At 48.7% G+C, this 26,699-nt stretch overlaps 1 protein-coding gene across 1 annotated transcript; it reads left to right on the plus strand.

Annotated features, from left to right (window-relative positions):
- On the plus strand, positions 1-26,699 carry MTURN (maturin, neural progenitor differentiation regulator homolog). The gene is made up of 3 exons (XM_052000839.1): positions 1-523; positions 16,954-17,076; positions 24,013-26,699. Exons 1-3 carry the CDS (start codon positions 362-364, stop codon positions 24,121-24,123), a joined length of 396 nt encoding a protein of 131 aa, XP_051856799.1. The 5' UTR covers positions 1-361; the 3' UTR covers positions 24,124-26,699.

Raw genomic sequence — 26,699 nt, forward strand, 5'->3', positions numbered from 1 at the left:
AAGGAGGAGGAGGAGGAGGAGGGGCAGAGCCCGACGCCGCCTGCTTTTTACCCACAACATGTAAACAGTCCCCGCAAAGAGTTCTCCTGGGAGCCGGAGCGGGCGAGCTGGGCGTCAGAGCAAGTCCGCGAGCAGCCCCTGGCCGCGTAGAGCCCCCGGGCGCGAGCGCCGACGTCCTGGGAGAGCGGAGAGCCGAGGAAGCCCGGGCTGAGCGGAGCCGAGTTGAGCGCAGCGCTCGGGGCGGGGAGAGGCCGAGAGCAGCGCCGGGAGGGCCGGAGAGCTAGAGCCAGGAGCCCCGGAGAGAGGAGGAGCGAGCCGGGAGGGCAGTGGAGAGGGCGGCGAGGCGGGGGCCACCGACGGGATGGATTTCCAGCAGCTGGCTGACGTTGCGGACAAATGGTGCTCCAACACGCCCTTCGACCTCATCGCCACGGAGGAGACGGAGAGGAGGATGGATTTCTACGCCGACCCGGGGGTCTCCTTCTATGTGCTGTGTCCGGACAACGGCTGCGGGGACAATTTTGTAAGTGTCCGGGGAGGGCGGCACCTCCGGCTGGAGGCTGGGAGGGGTTCGCTGGACTGACAGAAGGGCTGTGTGTGTGGAGCGGGCTGGGTGAAGGGGGACTTCCCTTTTCCCCTGCGCCTCAGCCCGCCTGGACGGGCTTGGGGGAAGGGTCGGGGCCGGACTGGCCTTTCTGGGCTTGGCCGCTGGGGGATGTCTCCCGCGGGGTGGGCTGCGGACTTCCCGGGGGGCGGACCCAGCGGCCTGAGCGCACTTGGGGAGGATCCCGCGCGGCGGCTCCGACCCTGCGGCCGGCCCTGCCCCGATTCCGGGGGAGTTGCGCAGGGACCCCGGAGAGCCAGCCGGGGCTGAGGTGAGAGCATGCCGTGGGGCCAGCTCTGTCCCGAGGCCCGGCCGGGGCGGGTGCCGGGTCCTGGGCTTGCAGCCCTCCGGCACTCCCCGCCCCCTGTGTGGATGCCGCTCCGGCTGGCCGCAGGCTCCCCTTCCGTCCCCTCCCTCTCGCGCACTGCACAACTCCTTGGCTTCCCCAAACCCGGGTAACCCCCTCCCCCAACCAACCCCCCCCCCCCCATGGTGATTCCCTGCTCCTGGAAATGGGCGCAAAGCCGCGGTTCCCGGGGCCGTGCCAGGGTTCCCGGACCTTCTGCGGAATCTCCGCCCAGATCCCCCAAATCGCGCTCACACACGCACAAGCACACACACAAGCGCGCAGAGGGCTTGGGCGCGCCTGTACTAGAGCACCCGCCCAGCTTCCGCGTTGTTATTAGCTGCTAGCGGATTGTGTGTTTGGGTGAGTGTGTGCGCGCCCAGCGTGAGTGTGGACGGGTGACTGTCCAGGAGGGTGGGGTCTGCAGCCTTTTCGGCCACAGTCGTTGAGGGCGGAGAGGGGAATTGGAAACCTGCTCCCGAGCCGCGGAGTCCTTGGGCAGGCTCCAGTCACCAGGGCCCGGAACCCACTCCCTTGCCCCTCCCTTATTGGGGAGGAGTCCGGGGAGATCTTTTCCCGCCCCCCCGGCGTTCAGATGGACCTGGGCCTGGAGCTGCCAGAGTCCCCCACTTGGAAGAAGGAAGCCCTTCTTCCCTCTCTCCCACTCGGGATGGGGGGGGGAAGGGGTGGGAGGATCAGTTTGGAAGGGATCTGCTAGGGGGGTGGGGTCTTCTCCAGGGTTCCTGAGCTAGCCCAGTGGGGGCCAGGAGAGGATCCCATTCACTCCCTGATTCCTGAGCACCGAGAACCTAATCCCTCTCTCCTCCCCACCCCCCACTCCCCCAATATAAAATGGAAGCTGCTGGGCCGCTGTGTGGTCATGGAAGCTTAGCTGGTCAGGGCTCGGGGTCGCAGCGCTACCTCCGGAGGGAAGGCTGCTGGGGCGGAAGAGCCCAAGTTTAAGTTCAGCCCAGCCTTGGACCCCCCTGGTGAATCTGCGATTCAGACTCTCTAGTCTCCAACTCTGACCTCAGACACCCCCAAGTTCAACCGGACTGAACTCTTCTCCCCCTTTACCTTTCCCCAGACCCAGCTTAGACAACACCTCTTCCAGGAAGCCTTCCTTGACTCCCTGCTAAAATTGATTTCTCCCAATACTTTCCCTGAACCTTCCCCATGCACTTACTAGGACTTTCCTTGTATCACCAAAGTGTCTCCAATTTCCATTCCCAGGCCCAGTAGAGTAAGCCTTAATGAGCAGGGATTGCTCTTGGGTTTCCTAATCCCGGTACCTTAAACCTAAGGGCAGCTGTGCCTGGAGTCAGGAAGACTCATCTTCCTGAATCAAATATGACTTCAGACACTCACTAGCCCTGTGATCCTGGGCAAGTCACTCAGCCCCATCTGCCTCAGTTTCCTTGTCTGTAAACTGAGCTGGAGAAGGAAATGGCAGACCACTCCAGACATCTCTGCCAAGAAAGCCTCCCAAAGGGGTCCCCACTGAGGGAACTACAGCCTTAAAACTCATTGGTGCTGTTGAGTTGAATGCAGCTCTTCCTATTGCCTAAGACCGAGTTCAAAACCAGCCTCAGACATTTATTAGCTATGTGACTCTGGGCAAATCACTTAATCTCTGCCTCAGTTTCCCCATCTCTAAAATGAGGATAATAATGAAACCTGCCTCTGGGGGTTGTTTTGTGAATAAAATTAGCTGTTTGTAAAGCACTTTAGCAACCTTAAAGTTCTATGTAATTGTTCCTATCCTGAACATCGTACATTGCTACAAGCTGAACATAAGCTCTTAGCAAGTTTCCTTTCTAATGGGCATCTTTTAATGGACAGACTCAGTTACCAGAATTGATGAACATTTTGCTGGAACATTTTGCTGGGCTCGTTTGGAAGTCACTTCATATATTAAACTGGGAAACTTTTTTTTAATGTCCTGATAGGTGGTTATTTGCTAGGTAGGTTCTCTAAGTTGCTTCTGCCGGTTGCGTCAACCAAAAAAATCACTGTTTCCTTTGTTGGATTTTCTCGGAACTTACTAACTTGTAACTCTTTTGTTACAAGGTGTTACATTGAAAAGATGAAGATAAATCTCTTCCTTCCTTCTTTTCTTCCTTTTTTCCTTCCTTCCTCCCTTCCTCCCTTCCTCCCTTCCTCCCTTCCTCCCTTCTTTCCTTCCTTCCTTCCTTCCTTCCTTCCTTCCTTCCTTCCTTCCTTCCTTCCTTCCTTCCTTTCTTGAAGATAAATCTCTTCCTTCCTTCCTTTCTTGCTGAGGCAATTGGGATTAAGTGACTTGCCCAGGGTCACACAGCCAAGACGTGTTAAGGATCTGAGACGAGCTTTGAAGGATCCTCCTGACTTCAGGGCTGGTGCTCTATCCATTTTGTTTCGATGAAATCTGTTAACCAACAGCAGAAAAATGAAATCAATTTAACCCTCTTTTGAAATATCTGGAATTGATGGGACAGTGAAATGGAAGCTCCTTGAAGGCAGAGACTAGTCGGTTTTGTGTTTCTTTGTCTTTTCTGCACTTTGCTGTCCTAGCATACAGCAAGCACTTAATAAATGCTCTTCCTATCTGTCCCTCCATTTGTTGTTTTTCAGGCGTTTTTCCATCATGCCCAATTCTCTGGCGTCTCCATTTGGGATATTCTTGGCAAAGATAAGGGAGTGAGTGGTTGGCCATTTCCTCCTCTAGCTTATTTTATAGATGAGGAAACTGGGGCCCACAGGGTTAAGTGACTTGCTCAGGGTCACACAGCTAGCAAGTGCCCAAGGGTTTTGCCCAAGGGAAATGCATAAGGTGAGTATCTCTGATTGGGCAGGTGAGAGATCTGCTCTGTCTCACCCTGGTCCGGCCAACACCTGGAATACCGGGTTCAGTTCTGGACATTTTTTAGGAAAGGACGTTGCTCCGAAGGAGATGAGTGATATCGATGTCGTCTCTAAAAGATAGATTCGAGGGAATGGCCTGCCTGGGAGGAAGTGGGTGCCTCTGGGGGCGTGACCAGCTCGTACAGGGGCCTGTGGGAGGATTTCTCATTCATGCATGAAAATGGTCCTCTCAGAGCCCTTGACGCTGAATGAGAGAGTGAATACAGGTCCATTCGGCTTCTTCTCCTCATGTGTCCCCACTAGTGTGGGGCCTTCAGCTCTGGCCACCTAGTCAGGGCAGAGGTCAGTGGCAGTGCCGGCCCATCTTCCCCGCTGGAGACGGCATTCTGGCTCTGGGAGGTGGTACTACTAGAATCAGCAGGAGGATGGGCAGTGGGCACTGCTGTGCCAGCCAGTTTCCCTTTCCTGCCAAGTCTCGGCTCCTGAGGTTTTGTTAGGCTCCAGGAGTGTTATTGGCAATAATCTATGTGCAAGATGGGCAGCTCCGTGTGTGTGTGTGTGTGTGTGTGTGTGTGTGTGTGTGTGTGTGTGAGAGAGAGAGAGACAGAGATAGAGACAGAGACAGAGACAGACAGACAGAGAGACCAGTAGAAATGACTCCTTTAATTTCCTAGCACTACTGGGACTTTAACAATATGGAAGAAAAAGGGTGAGGCAGGTGTGTGTGTGTGTGTGTGTGTGTGTGTGTGTGTGTGTGTGTGTGTGTCCAGAAGAAGTGACTCCTTGAAACCCCGAGCACCATTTGACTTTCCCTTGAGCCTTGAGCTCTGTCCGGGGGCTTTCACAATCGGAAGGAGAGGGGGTCGGCCGTGTCTCGCTCACACCAGGCCCTTTCCTCCGCGGCTGTCCGAGAACGTGTAAGAGCTGACATGTTGTTACCCCTCCCCCTTAAGGAACACGGAGATACGGAGGACAGTGCTGCAGACCCTTCGCCTTCTGTTTAAGGAAAGATGTAGGGCCGGTGGGAACGGAGGGATGTTAAGGGAAAGTGTTGGGAACAGAGGGCGCCGAGGCTGTTACCTTCTTGCCGTTTGTGGGCTAGGAGTAAAGGACATTCCCAGAGTCAGAGAGAGGACGGCTGGCCACATGGCAGAAGCGAGGGGCGAAGGGAATGCCCTCGAACCGATGAGATCATTTGAATGGGATCCATGGCAATTGGCTCCTCTTTAGGTCAGTGGTGGAGAGTAAAAGTGACCTGCTCGAATAATGTGTAACCTTGCGGACCCGGCTGTACGTCCTATTGCTAATAAGTGAGGAAAAGGAAGAAAAATGAGTAACTATGTTTTATTTGGCCCCAAAGGGCAAATCAGGAGTTATGTGGGGAAGGGCACCTGGGTTGACGATGCTGGAAACACTCGTCCCAGTCTCTGTGAGCGGAGCAGCCCGGGAGACCTCACCGGGTTATCCTCAAGCCCAGCCTCTTGCTGTGTACGAGCCGGAGGGGGTTCGTGCAGGTTCTGACCCGAGCTGAGGGGAGGGGGCCCTTCCCACCCTCTGACTGAGATTCTATGCACTTGCCGCAGTGCTGGGATGCCCTCGGCGACATGGGTTGACGCTTGAATTCAGCCTCGGGAGGGGGGGGTCTCAAAGTTTCCTACTCCCCAGACTTGAATTAAACAATCCAGTCTTCCCTTGGGCATATAGAATAGTTGGATTAACTGGTGCACGGGGCCATCGTTCCTTCATGGGTCAGATGAGCATGGATCTCTAAAGACCCTCCAATGCCAGCGGTTATCTATCTATCAAGCACTTGTTACGTGCCCGGCCCTGTTCTGTGATCTGGAGACCAGTCTGTGGCAAGAAGCCCTCACGCTTTGTGGCTGACGAGGTCGGGTTATTAGCGGGAGAGGAGCAGCTACAAAGGTTCTAATCTAGGGTTCTGTCTCTCAGTGACGGGGTCTCTGTGCTCAGGCCCTTACAGGGTGGGAGGGATGATGTCTCCTTCACCCTCCCCGCAAGTTGGATCTGGTCTCAGAACTCAGGGCCTGTGCCCCTTACATAGTCATTAGCCTGCACCGAAAATTCTGCCCCAAGGGTGGAAAAGCCCCGGGAACCCTTCCCTCTGCACCACGGGAAAGGTAGGAGGGCCCAGTAAATAGAGCGCGTGACTCACGGAGGCAAGGGACGGGAAGGGCCTGGCCCGGATCCCACCAACACCGAAGTTCCATAACCACCCAGTGCCTGACTCTGCAGCCGTCATGAGATGAGGAGTGAGGGGAGCGGCGGGGGCTTCGATGACTGAATGTGTGTGTGCGTGTAGAGACAGAGACAGAAACAGAGACAGAGAGAGCGAAAGAGAGAAACAGAGTGTAAAGCGGGAGCAGTAAGAGAGAGGGGAGAGGGGAGAGGGAGAGATTTATTGATTTGGGGGTAATACTTTATGGGGGTAATGTGATATTATTACAGAGAATGTTAGACCTCTAAATCTTGTTCTACTACATTTGTTCCAATCCTGTTAGAACTCTTCAAAAACACTTGTTTTATTTTGATGGCTACGTGTCCCTCTAACTGGTTTCCTTTGTAATCCAGTGGATTTCATTTGATGCACATAAGGGCCCCACGTGTCTCACCAGCCTGGCAGAGGCATCCATAACAGAAAGTTAAGAGTCCCCGGCAACCGAAGGAGGAAATGGTCACAGTCCAAAGAACTGGGTTCAAATCCTGCCTCCCTCTCATAACCCCTGTATGTCCTTCAGGCTAGTATCTGACCCTCTCTCAGCATTGGCCAAGTGAGGGCTTGGGCCAGGAGGCGGGTGGGGCCCTTCCAGCTCTGGAGACTGATCCTGAGGGTGGGGATTTGGAACTGAAAAGTAACTTGAATAAAAGTAAATAAATAAATTTGGGATCTGGCATTTCAGGATGCTTAGGCAGACAGTGTGTGGCCGCAGGAGCCACTGAAAGAACATTTGAATTGCGAGTCAGAAGCTCTACTTTCATTTCCTACATCATTTTACTTCTTGGCCCGTTTCCTTATCTTGCGGGATATGTGGCATCTAGTTGGCATAGAATAAATGCTCATTGGTTATGAAATGAAGGGTTGTCCTTAAGGCATGACTGGCTTTGTTTTTAATCTTCACGACCTCCTAACAGTGTTCCATGCAGCTTTTTGTTGTTCTTTTGTTCTCTGAGACCCCATTTGGGGCTTTCTTGGCAGAGATATTGGAGGATTTTGCCATTTCCTTCTCATTTTACAAATGAGGAAACTGAGGCAAACTGGGTGAAATGACTTGCCCACCCAGCTAGGAGTGTCTGAGGCCAGATTTGAATTCAGGCAGAGGAAATCAGGCAGTCTTCCTGATTCCAAGCCCAGTGCTTCTGTGCGTTCTGCCACCTAACAGTTCTCTGTCCTTTGCAATAGAAGGCGCTTAATAAATGCTTCTGTGTTGATATGGCATAGAAGGCATCTCTAAAGTCACTTTTAGCTCTAAGTCAAGGAAAGGGCATGGTAAATGGATACAACAATGTGCTTAATAAATGCTTCTGGGCTTGACATGATATAGAAGGTATCTCTAAGGTCCTTTCCAGCTCTAAGTTAAGGAAAGAACATGATACATGGATGCAACAGAAGGTGCTTAATAAATGCTTCTGGGCTTGGCGAAACATAGAAAGCATTTCTAAAGTCCCTTTCAGCTATAAGTTGAGGAAAGGACACGGTAAATGGATACAACAGAAGGTGCTTAATAAATGCTTCTGGGCTTGGCATGACATAAGAAGCATTTCTAAGGTCCCTTTCAGCTCTCAGTCAAGGAAAGCGCCCGTGTCAGTGGAGGAGCCCTGGACTGAGAGTCTGAGGGCTTGGGGTCAGAATCTCAACTCTGCCACTTATTACCTTTTATCATGAACACATTATTTTCCTCCCGTTCCCCTTCTTCCAATGAGGAGATCAGATCAGACGGCTCATTTTTGTCTTTGAATCCCCACCACCTGGCACAGTGCCTGGCACATAGTAGGTGCTTAATAAATGTTGGCTGATTGCCTGATGAGCCTAGGATCCCTTGGGTGGGCATGGGGGGGGGGAGAAAACAAAAGAAATCCCCACGGTACACAGAAATCCATGCGGCTGCCTACCCCATTGTCCAAGCTGTGCAATGGATACTGTTGTTTTCCCAAGGTTTCTGGCCTATGCGATTCCCGTGTTTGTCCCAGTGGGAGTGAGTTCCCCAAACGGGAGCGGGTTCTGTTGCATCAGCTGTTCATTACATGAGCTCGAGGGGAAGTTGTGGTGTCCACCCCGCCCCCCCCCCATCCCGAGCTCAGAGCTGGCTAGGGAAGACCCCCCCCCCCATTTACACAAGCACATCCCCTCCATATTCTCCTGTAGGTTGATGAGCAAGGCCATCCATTGATTTCATTTCCCAGGCTGGTTCTCCTCTGGGAGATGGCCTGTCTGGGATCAGTCAGCGTTCTTGCCCAGGGGTCAGGTGCTATTATTTTTGTCCCTCCCAGCAGACCAAGTTAAACTCCCATCAGACCGTGGGGTTAGGTTTGGGGTAAGGGACTGACTCCCATCTCTGCCACTTCATACCATGGAACCTTGGGCAATCAGTCAGCAAGCTTTTCTTATTTGCCCACTCTGTGCCAGGGACTGTTCTGGGCACCGGGTACAACTTGTGTTCTAGTGGAGGAAGACGACAAGAACCCAAAGAGTTATGTACAAATATAAAATAAAAAATATGTACAAAGCAGTTAAAACAAGGGAGGACACCGACTCGGAGGAGTTGGGAAAGGCTCCGTGCAGAACCCGGCCTCCTTCGTGGACAAGTCATTAATTTCCTGTGTCTCCCTTTCTTTGTAAAATAAGTTGGTCGGAAGTAGGTGCCTTCTAGGCCCCTTCTAGCCCAGGTTCTGTGGTCCAAGGAAGCTCGGCCATTCGTTCTTAGCCAGACATGATCCAAACCTGCCTATACATGGCTTCAAATATCTGTTTATTGTTTTCTGCTACTTCTTTTTGTGTGTTATACATGAAAAATTTGCAGACTTTTTTTTCCTCATGTGCCAGACCTGAGCCAATGCTAATTAATCCAAGATTTTGGGCTTGGAGGTTATAAAATGCTCATCGTCAGCAAAGAAAAATGAATTTCGGACAGATTTGAAAAGGAGATACTTTTCATTTTATCTATCAATTCATTATTTATTTGTTTGTTTGTTTGTTTAATGGCTGAGGCAATTAAGTGACTTGCCCAGGATCACACAACCAGGAAGTGTTAAGTGTCTGAGGGCAGATTTGGCTGTTGCTCTATCCACTATTCACCCAGCTGCCCCACTTGAACTTTTAAAAATGATCGCGTGAGTGACTTAGTGCTGGGTAGGCCTTGATCCCAGCAGAGTTTCATCCTTGCCAGTGTCTCGTTGGACAAGACTGAGGCGTCAGAGATCGCCAGCTGCTGCACACTCGGGCATGGGGGCTCAATCTTTGAAATGTGCAGGAATGAATTCCCTCCCTGGGATAAATTTCAAAATGGGCCACACTGAGGCCTTTTCTTGTTGTTGCTCAGTTATTTTAGTCATGTCTGGCTCTTCATGTCCCCCTTTGGGGTTTTCTTGGCTGAAATATTGCGGTGGTTTGCTATTTTCTTCTCTAGCTCATTTGACAGATGAGGAAACTGAGTCCAACAGGGTTAAGTGACTTGGCCAAGGTCACACAGCCAGGCAATGTCCAAGGCCAGATCTGAACTCATGCAGAAGAATTTTCCTGATTTCAAGTCCACTATGCTTATCCACTGTGCCAAATGACATCATGCTCCTTATGAAACAGTGCTGGAGAATGATGATTCAGTGAGAAGAAGCCCTGGTTTCCTCATCAGTGAAAAAGAGGATTCATGTAAGACTTAACTTCGAGCCCCTTCTCTGTCACTTACTCCTTGTGTGAGCTGAGGCAAGTCCCTTCCCCTCCTGACCTCAGTTTCCTTATCTGTGAAACGAAGGGGTTACTCTTAGCTCCTCTCGGGAGCTTCGAACTTAGAATTTGCCCATCCACAAAGAAAACTATGGAAATTGAATATGGAAAAAAGTATATTATTTGCACTTTTTTTTCTTTCTCATATTTTTTTCCTGTTTTGGTTGGTTTTTCTTACACAACATGACCGATATGGAAATATGTTTAAAAGAATTATCTATATCAGATCGTGGACTGAGAAAAATTTGAAGCACAAAAGCCTTAGAAAAATGAAAACTCTCTTTACGTGTATTTGGAAAAAAAGTAAAATACTATTAAGTGTTTTTAAAATTAAAAAACATGAAGATAAAAAAAGAATTGGAATCGATATCAGCCTCCGACCTGTGTGATGTTGGCTAAATCATTTCACCTCTAGCTCATAGCATCCTTATTCCTTAAAAAGAAGAAGGTCTCTTGGCTCAGTGGATAGAGCAACAGCCCTGAAGTCTGGAGGCCCTGAGTTCAAATCTGGTCTCAGATACTTAATACTTCTTGGTTGTATGGCCCTAGGTAAGTCACTTAACTCCAGTTGCTTCAGAAAATAAAAAAAGAGGAAGATCTCTTTTACCTTTAAAAGCAATGATTTCCCAGTGTGCCCTACTCCCAGTTTTGAAAAATATGATGTTATCTTTAATTAGAATTTTTAACTATAAGTGAACTACTGTTTGGTCCGGCAGAAAATAGTGGCCCAAAGGAAAGAGAAAGATGGTTTTCAAACTGGAGCTGCGGGTTCCTCCGTGTGAGAAAGTCCCAGTGCAGAATTGCCTTCCACAGGTACAGATTAGCAGCCGTTCTTCAACTAAGAGTCTTAAAGGTTCAGGAGAAGCGATTGACCCAGAATCAAAAAGTTAGAATGAGTCGGGAAAATTGGCCCGAATCTGGGTCTGAAAACCGACCCAGTGACAGCAACAGGTCCGTCCAGCCCTTCACAGCCTGCCTCAACTTCCCTTTCCAGCCTTGTGATGGGCAACTTTCCTCCCTCCATTCTGGGATCCATCTGGCTCTTTTTCCTGGTGAATACAAAATGCTCCAGTTTCCTTTCCTTGGCAAGGCCTTCTGACTGGAACGCCCTCTCGCCTCACTTGATCTCTCAGAATACTTTGTTTCCTTGATCCTTCAGCTCAGTCAACATGTAACCTTTTCAGACATCCCCCACTGCTAACTCCCTCTCCTGGCTCCCCAGTGTTCATTTTGCGTACACTTACATATTCATGCTGCCTTTCCCGGTGGGACTTTAGCTCCTTGAGAGCAAGAATCCTTTTTACCTTTTTTTTTTTTTTTTTTTAATCCCCAGCACCTAACACAGCGCCTGACATACCATGAGTTCTTAATATATGCTTGTTGATTCATTGATGAAATGTGATGGTGGTAGTAGTAGTAGTAGTAGTAGTAATAGTGGTAGAAGTAGTAGTAGTGATGGTAATAATAATAGTAGTGGTGGTATTAGTAATAGTAGTAGTAGTGGTGGTGGTGGTGGTGGTAGTAATAGTAGTAGTGATAGTGGTGGTGGTGGTAGTAGTAGTAGTAGTAATAGCGGTAGAAGTAGTAGTGGTGGTGGTAGTAATAGTAGTAGTAGTGGTGGTAGTAATAGTAGGAGTGATAGTGGTGGTGGTAGTAGTAGTAGTAGTAATAGTGGTAGAAGTAGTAGTAGCGATGGTAGTAATAATAGGTGGTATTAGTAATAGTAGTAGTAGTGGTGGTGGTGGTGGTAGTAGTGATGGTATTAGTAGTAGTGGTAGTAATAGTATTTAGTAGTGGTAGTAATAGTAGTAAGTGGTGGTAGTAGTAATAGCGGTAGTAGTAGTAGTAGTGGTGGTGGTAGTAATAATAGTAGTGGTGGTAGTAGTAGTAGTGGTAATAATGATAATAGTAGTAGTAGTGGTAGTTGGTAGTGGTAGTAATATTAGTAGCAGTAATAGTAGTGGTAGTACTGGTAGCAGTGGTAATAATAACAATAAAAATGATAGTGGTAGTAGTAATAGTGATAGTGGTAGTTGTATTAGTAGTAGTAGTGGTGGTGGTGGTGGTTGGTAGTGGTAGTAATATTAGTAGTAGTAATAGTGATAGTAGTACTGGTAGTAATGGTAATAATAAGTGATAGTGGTGGTAGCAGCAGCAGCAATAGTAGTAGTAGCAGCAGTAATAATGATGGTACTAAAGATACAGCAATAGCACATTTAAAAGGTTTGCAAAGCGCTTCACATATCTTTTCTCATTTGATCTTCATGGTGACCCTGCAAGGGAAATGCTTTTAGCCTCATCTTGTAGATGGGGAAATTAAGACTCAATGAGGCTGTGGGATTTTCCCTTCGATGGAAAGCCAGGTCCTCCCATCTCCAGCCATTATTGTGTTATTGTTGTTCAGTTGTTTTCAGTTGTGCCCTGACTCCATTTGGGGTTTTCTTGGCAAAGACACTGGAATGGTTTGCATTTCTTTTTTCAGCTCTTTTGACAGATAAGGAAACTGAGGCAAATAGGGTTAGGTGACTTGCCCAGAGTTACATAGCTAGGAAATGTCTGAGGCCAGATTTGAACTCGGGAAGAAAAGGCTTCCTGACTCTAGATCCCACACACTATTCACCATAATACCTAGCTGCTCTTTGGTGTATAATAGTTGGAGTAGAAAAAATGGAGTTGGACGTATATTTCCAGCCAATGTGGGGATTTTATTTTTCACAACTATAATTATTTATTAGAAAGAAGAGTCTTGAGGAGGGGGGTGGGAAGAGCGGCTCCTGGAGATAGTTATAATAAAACTAAACAAAAACGAAGGAAAGAAAGAAAAGATCTTCAATCAATTACTTAAATACACAGAAGAAAAAGAGGCAGGCTGGTTTGGAACTGGTGTGTTAAAATTTAAATATACTTTTAAAAGCCATATGTTACGGAGATATATGTTTCACACAAAGGTCTTTTTCTCCTTATATGGGGAAATGGAAGGCAGGCAACAACAACAAGCATGTTTTAAGCTCCTTGTGTTTGCCAGGCACTGTGCTAGAAGTGCCAGGGGTGCAAATACAAGTAAAAAGACAATCATTCCCTGTCCTCATGCAGCTTCTAGTCTAATGGGGTTAGGCGACACATAAAGGGGAAAGGGCATGGGGAGTAAAGGCTGGAGAGAATCAGAAGTTTGGGGCATGGTGGTCTGGATCAACCCATAAAATAGAGACTGTCTTGGAAGGCACTCACCAATGGGAGAGGACTTGATTCTTCATGTTTGTCAGCTTTAATAAAGGGAAACTTTTGAAAAAATCAGTGTTAAGAGGAAAATCCCTGACATCTCTGATCAGGTTCAGGCCATCTGCTTTAGATCTCCCAAAATCCTTTGTTTTTTGACGTCTCAAATGCACATTTCCCATAGTATTCATTATAATAGCCACCTTTGAAGCAGTAAACTAGGGGGAAAAATATATCCAAGGTTTCTGCTAAAGGCCTCATTTCTAAAATATAGAAAAAATTGACTCAGATTTATAATATAAGTTATTCTCCAATTGATAAGTGGTCAAAGAATATGAAGAGATCATTTTCAGCTGAAGAAATTGAGACCATTTCTAATTAAAAGGTGCTCTGAATCAGTATTGATCAGAGAAATGCAAATTAAGACAATGCTGAGGTACCACTACACACCTGTCAGATTGGCTAAGATGACAGGAAAAAATAATGGTGAATATTGGAGGGGATGCGGGAAAACTGGGACACTGATGCATTGTTGGTAGAGTTATGAACAGAGCCAGTCATTCTGGAGAGCAATTTTGGAACTAGGCCCAAAGGGCCATCAAACCGTGCAGTTTGGATCCAGCAGTGTCTCTATTGGGCCTGTATCCCAAAGAGATCGTTAAAAAGGATAAAAAAAACCCACATGGGAAAACAAAAATGTTTGTGGCAGCCCTTTGTGTAGTGGCAAGGAACTGGAAACTGAGGGGATGCCCATCCATTGGGGAATGGCTGAATAAGTTGTGGGATATGAATGTTATGGAATATTATTGTTCTGTAACAAATGATAAGCAGGATGATTTCAGAAGGGCCTGGAGAGACTGACAGGAACTGATGCTGAGGGAAATAAGCAGAACCAGGAGATCATTGTACACGGCAACAAGAAGATTATACAATGATCAATTTTGATGGACGTGGCTCTCTTCAACAATGAGATGATTCAGGCCATTTCCAATGTTCTTGTGATGGAGAGAGCCATCTACACCCAGAGAGGGGACTGTGGGAACTGAGGGTGGATCACAACATAGTATTTTCATCTTGTTTGTAGTTGTTTGCTTGCTTTTTGTTTTCTTTCTCATTTTTCCCTTTAGATGTGATTTTTCTTGGGTAGCATGATATTTGTGGAAATGTGTATAGAAGAACTGTACGTGTTTAACCTATACTGGGTTACTTGGCTGTCCAGGGGAGGGAGAAAAAAATTTGGAACCCAAAGTTTTACAGGATGAATGTCAAAAGCTATCTGTGCATGTTTTGAAAATAAACACCTTCTTAAAAAATAAAAGATATATAATGGCCGTCTTTGCTGGGTCATCCGGAGCCTTTTAGATGCTTGAGCAGTTGTAGCGTTTTCTGTCTCCGCTCACGGGGCAGCCAGCAGGCCCTTAATCACTCCTTCCTCAGCCTTCACTGAAATGCTTGTGGGTGCCCGGCCTTGGGCTCTCTTTGCCCGGCTGTAGCAGGGAGCAGCTCTAGCCCAGACAAGCCCTTCCGTGAAGGAGAAAATGACCTGAGGGTTATAAGGCCGTCGCCCGTGCCATTACCACAGACACATTGCTAAAGGCTCTAGGGTTTCGAAATCTCTTTCCTTCTCATACTCTTGCTTGGGGGAGTAAGTGAGAATATTATCATCCTCACTTTGCAGATGGAGAAAACAAGACTCTGAGATGGAATCACTTGCCCAAAGGCACCCAGATGATGCTAGGGTAGGATCTGAATCCAGGACTTTCTGACTGCACATCCACCACTAGAGTCCCAGCCCAGTTTTCTTTCCAACACAGTACAGAGTTCCTAAGCACCCTTTGTAACTGAGAGGAAAAGTCAGTCTTGACCTTTCCCCTTTTATACTGACACCAAGGACCCCCGATGTTCCAACTGGAGGCAGAGAAAATGTGGGGCTCTCATGTCCAGAGGCAGAGCCAGCAGGAAGGGAGGAGGCTGCCAGGAAGCCAACTGAGGCTTTCTGGCCATGGGAGCCTTCCTAGAATGCCCTGGGCAGTTCCACATGGTGGATTGGTTTCCCCTCAAAGGAGCTATCCCAGCAAAGGGGGTTGGTCACTCGGAGGGGGCTGGGGGGGCTCTGTAAGGGGGGTCGCTTGGGGAAGACGGCTCCCAACGTTCTTTGTAGCTCTGCGGTTCTGTGCCGTTCCAACTCCAAGCCCAGAACCCTTGCCAAGCACACTCGCGATGGGCTCGTGACGCTCAGCCCACTTCTTTCTTGGAAGGAAAGAGTCCTCAGTATTTGGGAAGCTGGTTTTCCCCGGGCACCATTCCCCTTTCCTTCCTTTCGTCCTCCGTTTGTCTCCACCAGCCCCCCCCCCCCCCCCCACACACACACATTCACACTCTCTCTCTTTCTCTCTCTCTCACACACACACTCACACTCACACTCTCTCACACTCCCCCCGCCCCAGGCTGATCAGTTCCCTCCGACCTCTCCCAGAAGCCATCCTAGGCCCTGACCCATGTCCTGCCCGGGGTCCCGGGTACAGGCCGGTGCCCCTCCCTGGGGCAGACGGGCAGAGCGGGTTTCTGAACCTTGAAGTGTCCGGGGGGCAGCCTCTAGATGCCTGAGCACCGAGGGGGAGGCTCCCTCAGCCTTAGAAAACAGTGGCTGAAGCGGGAGCCTCATACGGAGCAAACCTGGTGGCTGCTGAGGAAGCCGCTGATCCTGATAGCCTGAGCACATGTTGGTTCCTCGGCACCGGAGGGAAAGACACGGAAGCAGAAATCTGGAGCTTGGGTGGGGAAGCAGGGCGGGGGGGGGGGGGAATGGGAGAGTTCTGAGTTTCAGAGCCCACCTCAGACACATGTGGCCACGGCGGCCGCTTAAACCCACCGGCCTCCTGAGCCCTCTGGGAGACGGGGACGATAACTTCACTATCAGCATCGCAGGTGGTTATGGGACGAGCTCCTTGTAAAACTTTAAATTGTGGAGGAGGAGGAGGAGGAAGGAGGCAGACCAGGAGGAGGAGGCAGTACCATTGTTTATTCCAGATTAATATCCCATCTCTAATTTTGTCCTACATGTGCTCATTCAGACAAGTCACTGCAGCTCCCTGGGCCTCAGTTTCCTGTTCTGTCAAATGAGGACATCGGGAAGGGGTCACCTCTCAGGGCTGGCTCTCTGGGACTGGGATCCTGGCGATTCTCTCAGACAATGGTGGGCTCTGCACTAAAGAGGGCCTGACGGGGCATAAACTGGAGCGGGGGGGGGGGACCCGGAGGCCATCTAACGCTGCCCCTCACTTCTCAGATGAGGAAACTGAGCCCCAAGAGCTCATGTGGCTAGCCCGAGGTCACTAGGGTGGGGGCTTAGTGGGAATTCGGGCTCCCAGAATGCTTTGCGTGGCACTGTGGCGGGAGCAGGGAAAGTGACATCTCTTCCTGCCCCCTTCCCTTCTAACAAACGAGCATTTTTTAAAGTGAAGCCCAACCAGCGCCAGCGTCTTTGCTTAGGAATGGGAAAGCATTTATTCAGAGCTTACTCTGCGCCAAAAACGGGGCCAAAATGCTTAAGATGCAAATTGGAAACCGAGAAGGGCCCTGTTGGGAAGCTGCCACTCACTCAGTAAGAGGATAAAAATCATTTTTACTTAAGTCAGTGTTTCCCCCTTTCCCTTCCCCCCATAGAACGGGAAGGGCCAGGGGGCACAGGCCAAGTCGGGCCACTTCTCCGGGAGATCCCGGACTTCTCTGCCCCTCCCGACACCAGGACCACAGGGCTGGGCGGTGTGATGGGACCAGGCCGAGCGCTTGAGACCCTGTTAGCAGGTCTGGGCCCACGGGTCTGTGGAGGAAGAGCGGGGGTTATTGGCCAGAACTGGCCTGAGGATTCTCGGCGGGCAATCTCTGGGTGAAACGCTTTTCGCTGCAGTCTGCTCTGACCGCGCTGTGTTCGAGGCTCTAACGCTGTGTACGTGTCTGTTTTTCCTTCCTTCTCCGGTGGGGGCTCAGCACGTCTGGAGTGAGAGTGAAGACTGCCTGCCTTTCCTGCAGCTGGCGCAGGATTACATCTCCTCGTGCGGCAAGAAGACCCTCCATGAAGTGTTGGAAAAAGTCTTCAAGTCTTTCAGACCTGTAGGTGCCGGTCGGGGGCTTTGATAACGGGTTGGGAATCCGGGGAGGGGGTGGGGAGGGCAGGCAAAGGCCCGCTGACTGTTAGGGCGTTGTTGCCTCTCTGCCTTAAAGGGAGCTCTGGGTGTTGGGGGAGACTGAGATTATTGGGGTGGGAAGGAACTCTTCTGAAACAGCAATGAGACTGTCAGGAATCCCCGGGACGCGGAAGGAAAATGCATCCTTTGGTGGCTGATTTATCACACACCGGCCAAATACTTGGGGGGGACCCAGTGGATCTAAGATCCTGAATATTGGTCTAGAATCTGTTCCCTACACAGTCCTTTTCTCAATCTAGGAGTTTCCCAACAAGATTTTGAAAGCCGCTCTCCCGCTCCCTCCCACCACTGCCGCCATTTTGCTGAGGTGTTTTATGTCATAGACATGCAGACTGAAAGCCGCTCTCCCTCTCCCTCCCACCATTGCCGCCATTTTTGCTGAGGTGTTTTATGTCACAGACATGCAGACTGAAAGCCACTCTCCCTCTCCCTCCCACTGTTGCCGCCATTTTTGCTGAGGTGTTTTATGTCACAGACACAGAGACTGAAAGCCGCTCTCCCTCTCCCTCCCACCGTTGCCGCCATTTTTGCTGAGGTGTTTTATGTCACAGACACAGAGACTGAAAGCCGCTCTCCCGCTCCCTCCCACCGTTGCCGCCATTTTTGCTGAGGTGTTTTATGTCACAGACACAGAGACTGAAAGCCGCTCTCCCGCTCCCTCCCACTGTTGCTGCCATTTTTGCTGAGGTGTTTTATGTCACAGACACACAGACTGAAAGCCGCTCTCCCTCTCCCTCCCACTACTGCCGCCATTTTTGCTGAGGTGTTTTATGTCATAGACATGCAGACTGAAAGCCGCTCTCCCTCTCCCTCCCACCGTTGCCGCCATTTTTGCTGAGGTGTTTTATGTCACAGACACAGAGACTGAAAGCCGCTCTCCCTCTCCCTCCCACCGTTGCCGCCATTTTTGCTGAGGTGTTTTATGTCACAGACACAGAGACTGAAAGCTGCTCTCCCTCTCCCTCCCATTGTTGCCGCCATTTTGCTGAGGTGTTTTATGTCATAGACATGCAGACTGAAAGCCGCTCTCCCGCTCCCTCCCACTGTTGCCACCATTTTTGCTGAGGTGTTTTATGTCACAGACACACAGATTCAGTGTATCTTCTTCAGGTTCCACTGGTCTATCTGTGATGTGGCCATCTTAATACCTCTGATTCCTCGCTTCTTGGAACTGTCCTTTGTCTGGCGTGTTGCCTCCTGCCTTAGGGCTTGTGTTCTACAGTCTGAACGTTCTCAGATGAGCTCCCCTGAGTCCTCTCTCTGTCCCCTACCCCCCGCCTCAATCTGGCTTTGGTGACAGGAATAGCCAAAGGGTTAGCGCTCATGGTGTATTTAAAGGGCTCGGAGCTTCTGAGAGTAAGAACAAGACCGCATTGGATGATAAAGGGTGTTATAGACATGGATAAAGATGGAGGTGGGTGAAGTTTTCAGGCTGAACATCTGAAATGTTGTCCTTCCAAAGTACGCTCTTTCTAGCCTTCGTTCCTTTCCTGCTTCTCTGCCTCCTTCCTTTCTCATTCCTTCCCCCCCCCTTCTTTCCTTCTTTCCTCCTTCTCCTTCCTTCCTTTTCTCTGAGATGGTTTTTGCTGCAGCAAAATGATAACTCTCATTTTAAAAATATCTATCAGTACCTTTTGTTTCTATATCAGAGTTACATCTGTCTATACCATCCTCTTCCCTCTCCCCCCACATACAAGTGAGTCAGAAACAACTGGCTGATGGCTGCGTCTGGCAGTGTATGCAGCATTGTGTCCCCGCAGCCCACCAGCCCTCTGCTAACAGGAGGAAAGAATGTCACATCCTCTCTCCTCTGGCACCAAGGAGAGCTCTTCCAGTTCTCCCACGCTTGCCTTCTGTCTGTCCTTTGACTTTCTCTTGCTGTGGTCATGGAGCTCTTCTGCTTTCTCTATTCAAGGTCCTTCGGGCCAATGTCTTAAGGCCCATGCCCCCTGTCCTGGGCACTGTTCAAGGCCTGGGGAGAAGGAAATAAATCACGAACCAACCCTGGATCCCGGGGAGCTTTCGGCCTAAATAATGGATGCGACTCCGTTCGTCGAGCAGTAGCACATACTTAAGAGAGACATGGCCGATCCCCCCAAGGCCAGGCCAGGAAACCATCGGGATCCTTTGCCTTCGAGTTCTGGGACAGTCGATCGGTTCATGCAGCCGCTTTGGGGAGAGGGGAACCTGTAGGGGAAGTGACTTTGTGATCCCAGAACCGCATTCAGCATTGACTTGGAAGTGATTGTCCTGCTGCCCCATGTCCCGGCGGTGCTCCCTCCTGGGAGTTTTGGGGGATTTGCGCATTTCTGTCCTAAAAAGAAACGTGTATTGTACTCAAAGGAATGTTTGGGCTGGACTTGGGGTTTGTCCATAAGATGTGTTGTGTGTGTGTGTGTGTGTGTGTGTGTGTGTGTGTGTGAATGAGTGTAAGTGTGTGTGTGTGTGTGTGTGTGTGTATGTGTGTGTGTGAGTGTGAGTGTGTGTGTGAGTGTGAGTGTGTGTGTGTGTATGAGTGTGTGTGTGAGAGAGTGAGTGAGTGTGTGTGTGTGTGAGTGTGAGTGAGTGTGTGTGTGTGTGTGAATGAGTGTAAGTGTGTGTGAGAGAGTGAGTGTGTGTGTGTGTGTATGTGTGTGTGTGTGTGTGTGTGAACAGAGAAGCTTTCCAACCCTGAGTTCTTCTCCCTCTCTCTCTCTCCTGCTTCCTCTGCTTGGAAAGCTTGATGCTGGGGGGAGCTGCCCGGGCTCTGATGGAGGGGAAGGAACTTCACTTTCTGCTCTTCTTGTTTCTTCCTAGGGCTTCTTCTAGTTCTTTTTACCTCCGAGACACGAGCGGCCTGGAGAAGTGGAGAACGGGCTGGGAAGGGGTGATGGGCTCACCTGGGGCTGACTGACTGCTGGTGGCTGGGGGGAAGTGGGAGGCGCACCGCGATCCCACGGGGAAGCTGCCCAAGAGGAAGTCAGTCAGCCCTGGCATAAGGCCCCGGCCTCTGCTGCCACAGGAGTGGGGCCAGGCAGGGGGAGCATGCCCCAAAGCAGGCAGAGACTTCCCTCCAGTGTGGAGGGCGCTTTGCCTCCTCCCCGTGGGGATCCACTTGGGGAGGCCTTTAAAGGCCTCCTGTCCGGGTTTACTACCTTAGGGTTGTACAAAGCAAATTCTGTGGGAACACACGCCCTCCTGGAGACACACACACACACGTGTATGTGTGTGTGTGTGTGTGTGTGTGTGAGAGAGAGAGAGAGAGAGACAGACAGACAGACACAGAGACAGAGAGAAGCAGAGACAGAAACAGAGATATTTGGATTTTTTCTTTACATCGTCTGTGTCCTGCTATGTGCATGATGTGAGCACTAAGAGTCAGGAAGGCCTGAGTTCATATCCAGGATCAGACACTTGTGTGGTTCTGGACAAGTCACTTCATCTCAACCTGCCTTAGTTTTCCCATCTGTAAGATGAGTGTAATAATAGCACCTACCTCTCAGGGTTGCTGAGAACCAAATGATGTTAAAATTGTAGCAGAGTGCTTGGCACCTAGGCAGCATTATATAAATGTGAGCTCTTGTTGTTATGCTCATAGTCAGGGTGTAACTTGCTTTGCAGCTGTTTTCCTTGCTCTGTGTGAACCTTCCAGTATTTCTTTGGGTTCTTCACAGTCACAGTTTCTTATAAGATCAGCAGGTTCTGGAGCATCCCCATCCTCCTAGAGTCCTCCCTTCCTCAAAGTGGACAAACTTCCTGCCTTTACAGCTGGGGAAATTTGTCTCATAGAAATGCTCCGAAGTAGGTTTGTTTAGTTGTTATTCTACCAATCGAGGGATGGGGAAACTGAGGTCTGAAGTGGGAAGGGGATGTGCTGACGTCCCCACGGTCAGTCTCAGGGCCAGACTGAGACAGACGCCTGCGGCCCATCCACTTCCCAAGGGGCCGCCCTCTTTTAATATTGGGCTGGGAGACAGAGTGAGGGATGGAAGAAAGGAGGGAGGATGGAGTGAGAGACAGAACGATCCCGTGGAACACGGCAAGGTGACTGTTGGCTGGAACGGAGATTACGCGGGATCAAACTGTAAAGACAGGTTGGAGTCATGCTGAGGGCCCAAACCAGGGAGGCCCCGAACCAGGGAGACCCCTTTGGAAGTGAGGAAAAGGGAATGGATGTGGAAGAGGTGGCAGAGACTAAATTGACAAGACTGTGGCTGCTGATCAGAGACGGGCGGTCAGGGAGAGAAGAATCAGGACGGGTAGTTTTGGAAGGAAAGGGTTTTCTAAAACACCCAAAGTCCCAGTGACGGGGCCTGCTGCTTTCCAGTCCTCTGGAAGCCTGTAAGCTGTAATCCCCGAGCTGCAACCCCACTGACACGAGCAGTGCTGCAGCTGCAGCCATTTGTGCCGGCCCATCCGTCGTCATGTGGACTTGGCAAGAATTAGCTCATAAGGAAGAGCCCCCCTTTTTTGGGGGGGGGCAGTCGCACACCTCCACTGTGCTGAGTTATGTCAGGGACAGCTCGTGTCACCCGCAGGAGCTAATGCGCCTCATCTCAGGGTGTTTGGGGGCTTTGTTTTGGTGGGAGGGTCAGGCCTTGTATTTCACAAGCTGCTTCACTGTGATCAGGAGACTTTTGTCCCAGCTGTGTTGGGGAACCGGGCACACCGGAGAGTAACCCAAAGATGAGAGGTTTGTTATTTATTCCTCTTCCTTTACTAATGGGAGAACCCGTCCCCTCCTGCAGCACCCCGAATCCCTAGCGTCCGTGGAGGGAATTTCCAACCTACCGCAGGATACAGGGATGCTCATAGACGAAGCCCTTGTGTTGGGGGCCCCCCAAGAGGTTTACCTCAGTGTTATCAGTTAACACCCTGTGGTTTCCTCCTCCCTCTCCCGGCCGTTACAGGGACAGACGTTTTCCCCCTTAGGTGACAATAGCTGCGTCCCATTAATCCCAGGAGTCATCCAGAGTCGCCACTGCTCCTGGGGCCTTGTCGGTCTCGATGCCCAGGACACCACTGATGTTTAGGGAGGGGCTGTCCCAGCGTTAACCCGGTGGCTTCTGAGGTGAGCCAGGTCAGAGCTGCAGTTCACAGCTGCCCCTCTCTTACATGCTTGAGCATGGAACCATATGGGCTCCTCTGGAGGAGGAGGGACAAACGGCGCCATTTCCCCCAGAATGCCTTGAGAAAGCGTCATTGTCCACATGTGACTCTCCAAAGAGCCGCTTGGCCGTCCTGGCTCCAGCCTTGGAGCTCCTGCTTGTGCTGGTTACTGGTCACTAGAAACTTGAGTCAGCTACGCCTGGGGCTAAGAACCCTACTTACCCAGGTTTGTTCCATCGCCATTTCAACAGCCTTCCTTTCGGTTCAAGAAGAGAAACAAGAACAGCAAAATCTGGCCTTGAAGACAGCCGTGTTTACTGGGATATAATTCAGTGAATATTTATTAAATCTCTGCTGCAAGCTGGGCACTGTGCTAGGCACAAGTCAGAACTAGCTGTAACTAGGGTGGGGTAAATGGGGCTTTTCCCCAGGGTGCCAAATTTAGAGGGTATTGACGATACTTACAGTCCTTTAGCAAGGAGAAACAATAGAGCAAAGCACTTAGCAGGCATAATAAATTAAAAAAGGAATCTTCTTCATAAAATGAAGTTTTGCATGATGATACATGGATAACCTATATCAAATTGCTTACCATCTCAGAAGTGATGTAGAAGAAAGAGGAAGAGAATTTGAAATTCAAAATTTAAAAAAAAATGCTGAAAAATATTTTACATGTAATTGGAAAAAATAAAAAATAAACTATTATATTAAAAATAGGAAGTTGCCAGATGTCAGATAGGGGTGAATCCCTCCTTTATTCCTTCCCCTTCTCCTTCTCTGAGCTTCCGAACAGTGACTTCCTACTGGTATTCCACGTTCCCCTAAGCATGGCAGTGTCCTCCTCCCTCTCAGTTCCCTCCTTCCATCTGTCGGTCAACTGCAGGTTTAGGCCGCCTACCCTGAACGCAGATGTGGTCAGGACGCTACAGCTACTTGAGCCCAGATGTGGAGAAGTCAAATAACAGGTTTCCAGTGAAATTGTAGGCAGTACGCCCCCTTCTCGTTAGGAACGGCCAGCGAATGCCATCCATCGTAACTTAGACTTTGCATGGAATCACTTAGATGTTTTAATCTTTTGCTTTGTCTGTGACACTACATCTTTTTTTCAAAACTAGATCATCTGTAGGTCTCAGAATGTGGCTAGCCATTCTCTAGAAAGACCAAGATCCCAAATATATTAGAAAACGGGAACATCATGTTGTTTGCTTGCTTTTTTTCCCCTTTCTCGTTTTTTCCTTGTTGATCTGATTTTTCTTGTAAAGCATGATAAATGTGAAAATGTATATATGTATATACATACATATATATTACATAATATACTATATTCATATTATACTATATAACATATATTATATATCGTATATTATATTAATTTATATTATATATATAAATATAGAAGAATTTCAGAAGCTTAACATATATTGGATTATTGCTGCCTAGGGGAGGAGGTGGGAGGAAGAGAGGGAGGAAAAAAAAGGTCATAGATACAAAGATGGAGAGAGCGACCTGCCCCACTGAGGGTCGGAGGAGTCCCGAGGATTGGCCACAATCATACAGTTAGCACGTCAGTGGCTAGATTGGGCCCCGAGATGTAGAAACACCAATGGAAAACCGCCAAGGGGCTTTATCAAGGGCTGCTTGAATGACTCTTGGGTCCCGGTGTTTGATCGGAACCGGTTACCTTTTCCCGGCCCCCCTTCCTCTAGTCCCGGGCGTCCCACTCACCGAAGCTTCTTCTGCCTTTTGCAAACAGTTGCTGGGACTCCCGGATATAGACGACGACGCATTTGAGGAGTACAGCGCGGACGTGGAAGAGGATGAGCCCGAAGCCGACCACCAACAGATGGGCGTCAGTCAGCAGTAAACTTTGGAGGGTTGTGAGGAGGACACGTGTTAACTTCTTGGTGCCAGGTGGGGTCTTGGGCTCCTGTGTTTGCATTTTGCATTGGCTCATCACCACAGGAGGTCTGACTCCCAGCATCCAAATTAAAATGAAATAGCATTTTAACCACCATGAAATATCTGTGATCAGCTTTGCTACGGGGTGGCCTGATCCGCCCCAGCCCCTTCTGCTCCCAGGAGGCAGCCGGGCCTCCTCTTGGTTGCCTTGTGCCATTTTGAATCTAGAATCCGTTTTTGTAGCCGGCTTCATTTTCTCTTTTGCTCACGGCAGAGGATTCCCGTCTGCCGACTTGACCGGCCAGTTTGAAGAATATATCAGGTCTGGATCTGGCCGAGGGAGAGCTGCGTGGGGGGTAGACGTCATGCACGTTTTTTTTTTTTTTTCATTGATTTTATGATCTTTTAATTACTCATTAGAGATCTTGCTTCTAAAGCAGGTGTTTTGATATCTCGATGTAGTTTAAATGCAAAAGAGCAGATTTTTAAACATGGGATGCAAATTCCTCAGATCGGTTCAGGAGGAATAGGAGATAAATACAAACCTCTGATAAAGGTTTTTCTTTTTTAAAAAAATCTCACTTCAACATTTATTAAGCGCCTACTGTATGTGAGTATATTATCCAAATATTTTTAAATGATGCTATCCCTGCCCCCAGGGAGCTCATTTATTACAGAAATATTAAATGGCTTTGAAAACTTCCCAAGTCTAAATGACAATATGTCAAGGATCATGTCACCATCTAGAAGATGAGTCTCAGAGAGTTGTTTGCAATGACCAGAGCAGGGTCACACAGAGAGTAACTATTAGAGGCCAGATCTGAATCTGGGTCTCTTTGATTCAAGGGTCATATTTCTAAAAAGAACCTCAGTCTGACTGCCTTATTTTACAAATGAGGAAAGTGAGGTTGAGAGCAGCAGAGTGACCTGCCCAAGGTCATACAGGTGGTGAGTAACAGGATTGGAACACAGGCCCTCTGCCTCCAAACCCCTTGTTCTTCCTACTGCACCGGGCTGCCTCCAGGTCTAGTACTTGGTGATGTCTTCCACGCTGCCTCTCCAGTCCAAAGCTACTTTGTCACCATTAAGAGAGAAGAAAAAAATCAATGAGCACCATTGGGTGACTTTGTAAAAGTACATAAAATATCGTGTGAGAGATGAAACTTCCGACTTCACGCTTTTCTGGTGAGTTGACAACTTGTTAATATGTGGATGTCATTCAGAATTCAAGTGCCATGTCAACCTTGAAGCCATAAGTACATTTATTAGGGAACTCAATTCAATTGTGGTCAGAATGATAAAAAAACAAACAAAACCGTGTAATGGAATCTTTTGCCACTTTCCCTCTCTGCCTTGTAGTCGAAAACAAATAGGAGGAAAGGATCCCATCATATAACCTCCTCTGCTTTTAAAGAATCAAATACTTCTAAGTGTCTGATTTTGGCCGATTTTTTGTGATTCGAAAAGTCTCGGTCCTTCCACACGAGATTATACTCACCAAAAGCTGGTGATCGAGGCACCGCTTAGGTGACTCTCAGAAGCTCCCACTGCCTCCATCATCATTCACTCTGCAAACCTTTGGGGAGAAGCTTTTGGGCAGCAGGATCCCTTCAGGGTATGTTTTCTCATCCCTTCCCCTCAATCATGACTTGGAACGGGGAATTCTTCTTTAGCCCAGTATGGGGCTCAGCAGTCAGTTTCAGGGGTGGGAGAGTGCTTGAATATGCATGGGTCAGTGGGTCAGAACCGCCCCACAGTTTGTGTTCTAAAGGCCTCTAAAGTATGTTTGCTGTATGGCCAAAATCTTGAATTAAAAAAAAAAACAAAACATATATACACGTGTACATATACACACGCATCTATATATGTGAGTGTGTATATTTATATATACATATATATAAGTTTCAATATATAAGCTTATTGGGTTTTGTGTAATCTTTTTAGGATGTGGGCATAAACCTGATAGCTCCAACTTTGGGGGGTTGGGAGGGTAGGAAAATGTATTGATAGAAAAAGATCATTGGCTATTCGTCATATAACTCTTTCTAAGAGTCACAGTATGTTATTTTTTCAAATCAAATGCAGTTTTTGTGATTTCCACCCCTACTTTGGCACCCAAATTTTTCTTTTCTCTCTATTAAAAAATAGATTATAGTTCTAAGAAAAGCAAATTTTTCTTTCTAATAACTTATTTAAAGAAACAACTTAATATATTCCACTAACATCCAGTGGAGTCATGATATATGCTGCCCTTTACTACTTTCTCCAAAGATGAGCTGGAGAGCATGGATATATGGTTAAAAAGCCACACGGTGCTGTAAATTATGTCGATATGAGTCTTGTCCTGCCATGATTCATTTGCGTACGGTAGGCCATGAGAATGAGCTCCTTCCATGGAGTTTTTGAACCTCACTTACTCAAAACATGGTAACCTGTCATTGCTCACACCATTTCAAGATATCTTAACTGGAATTTTATCTGTATGGGATTAAACTACAAATTTACACGTGGATTAAAATAAAATGAATATTAATATAGAAA

Source organism: Antechinus flavipes, chromosome 5 (assembly GCF_016432865.1).
Source record: "Antechinus flavipes isolate AdamAnt ecotype Samford, QLD, Australia chromosome 5, AdamAnt_v2, whole genome shotgun sequence".
NCBI lineage: Eukaryota > Metazoa > Chordata > Mammalia > Dasyuromorphia > Dasyuridae > Antechinus > Antechinus flavipes.

Bases quoted from the DNA above. Each gene is read 5' to 3' on its own strand.
- MTURN (XM_052000839.1), top strand. From the start codon at position 362: ATGGATTTCCAGCAGCTGGCTGACGTTGCGGACAAATGGTGCTCCAAC. The intron at 524-16,953 runs GTAAGTGTCCGG...GTGGGGGCTCAG, and splicing joins ACGGCTGCGGGGACAATTTT to CACGTCTGGAGTGAGAGTGA. The intron at 17,077-24,012 runs GTAGGTGCCGGT...TTTTGCAAACAG, and splicing joins TCTTCAAGTCTTTCAGACCT to TTGCTGGGACTCCCGGATAT.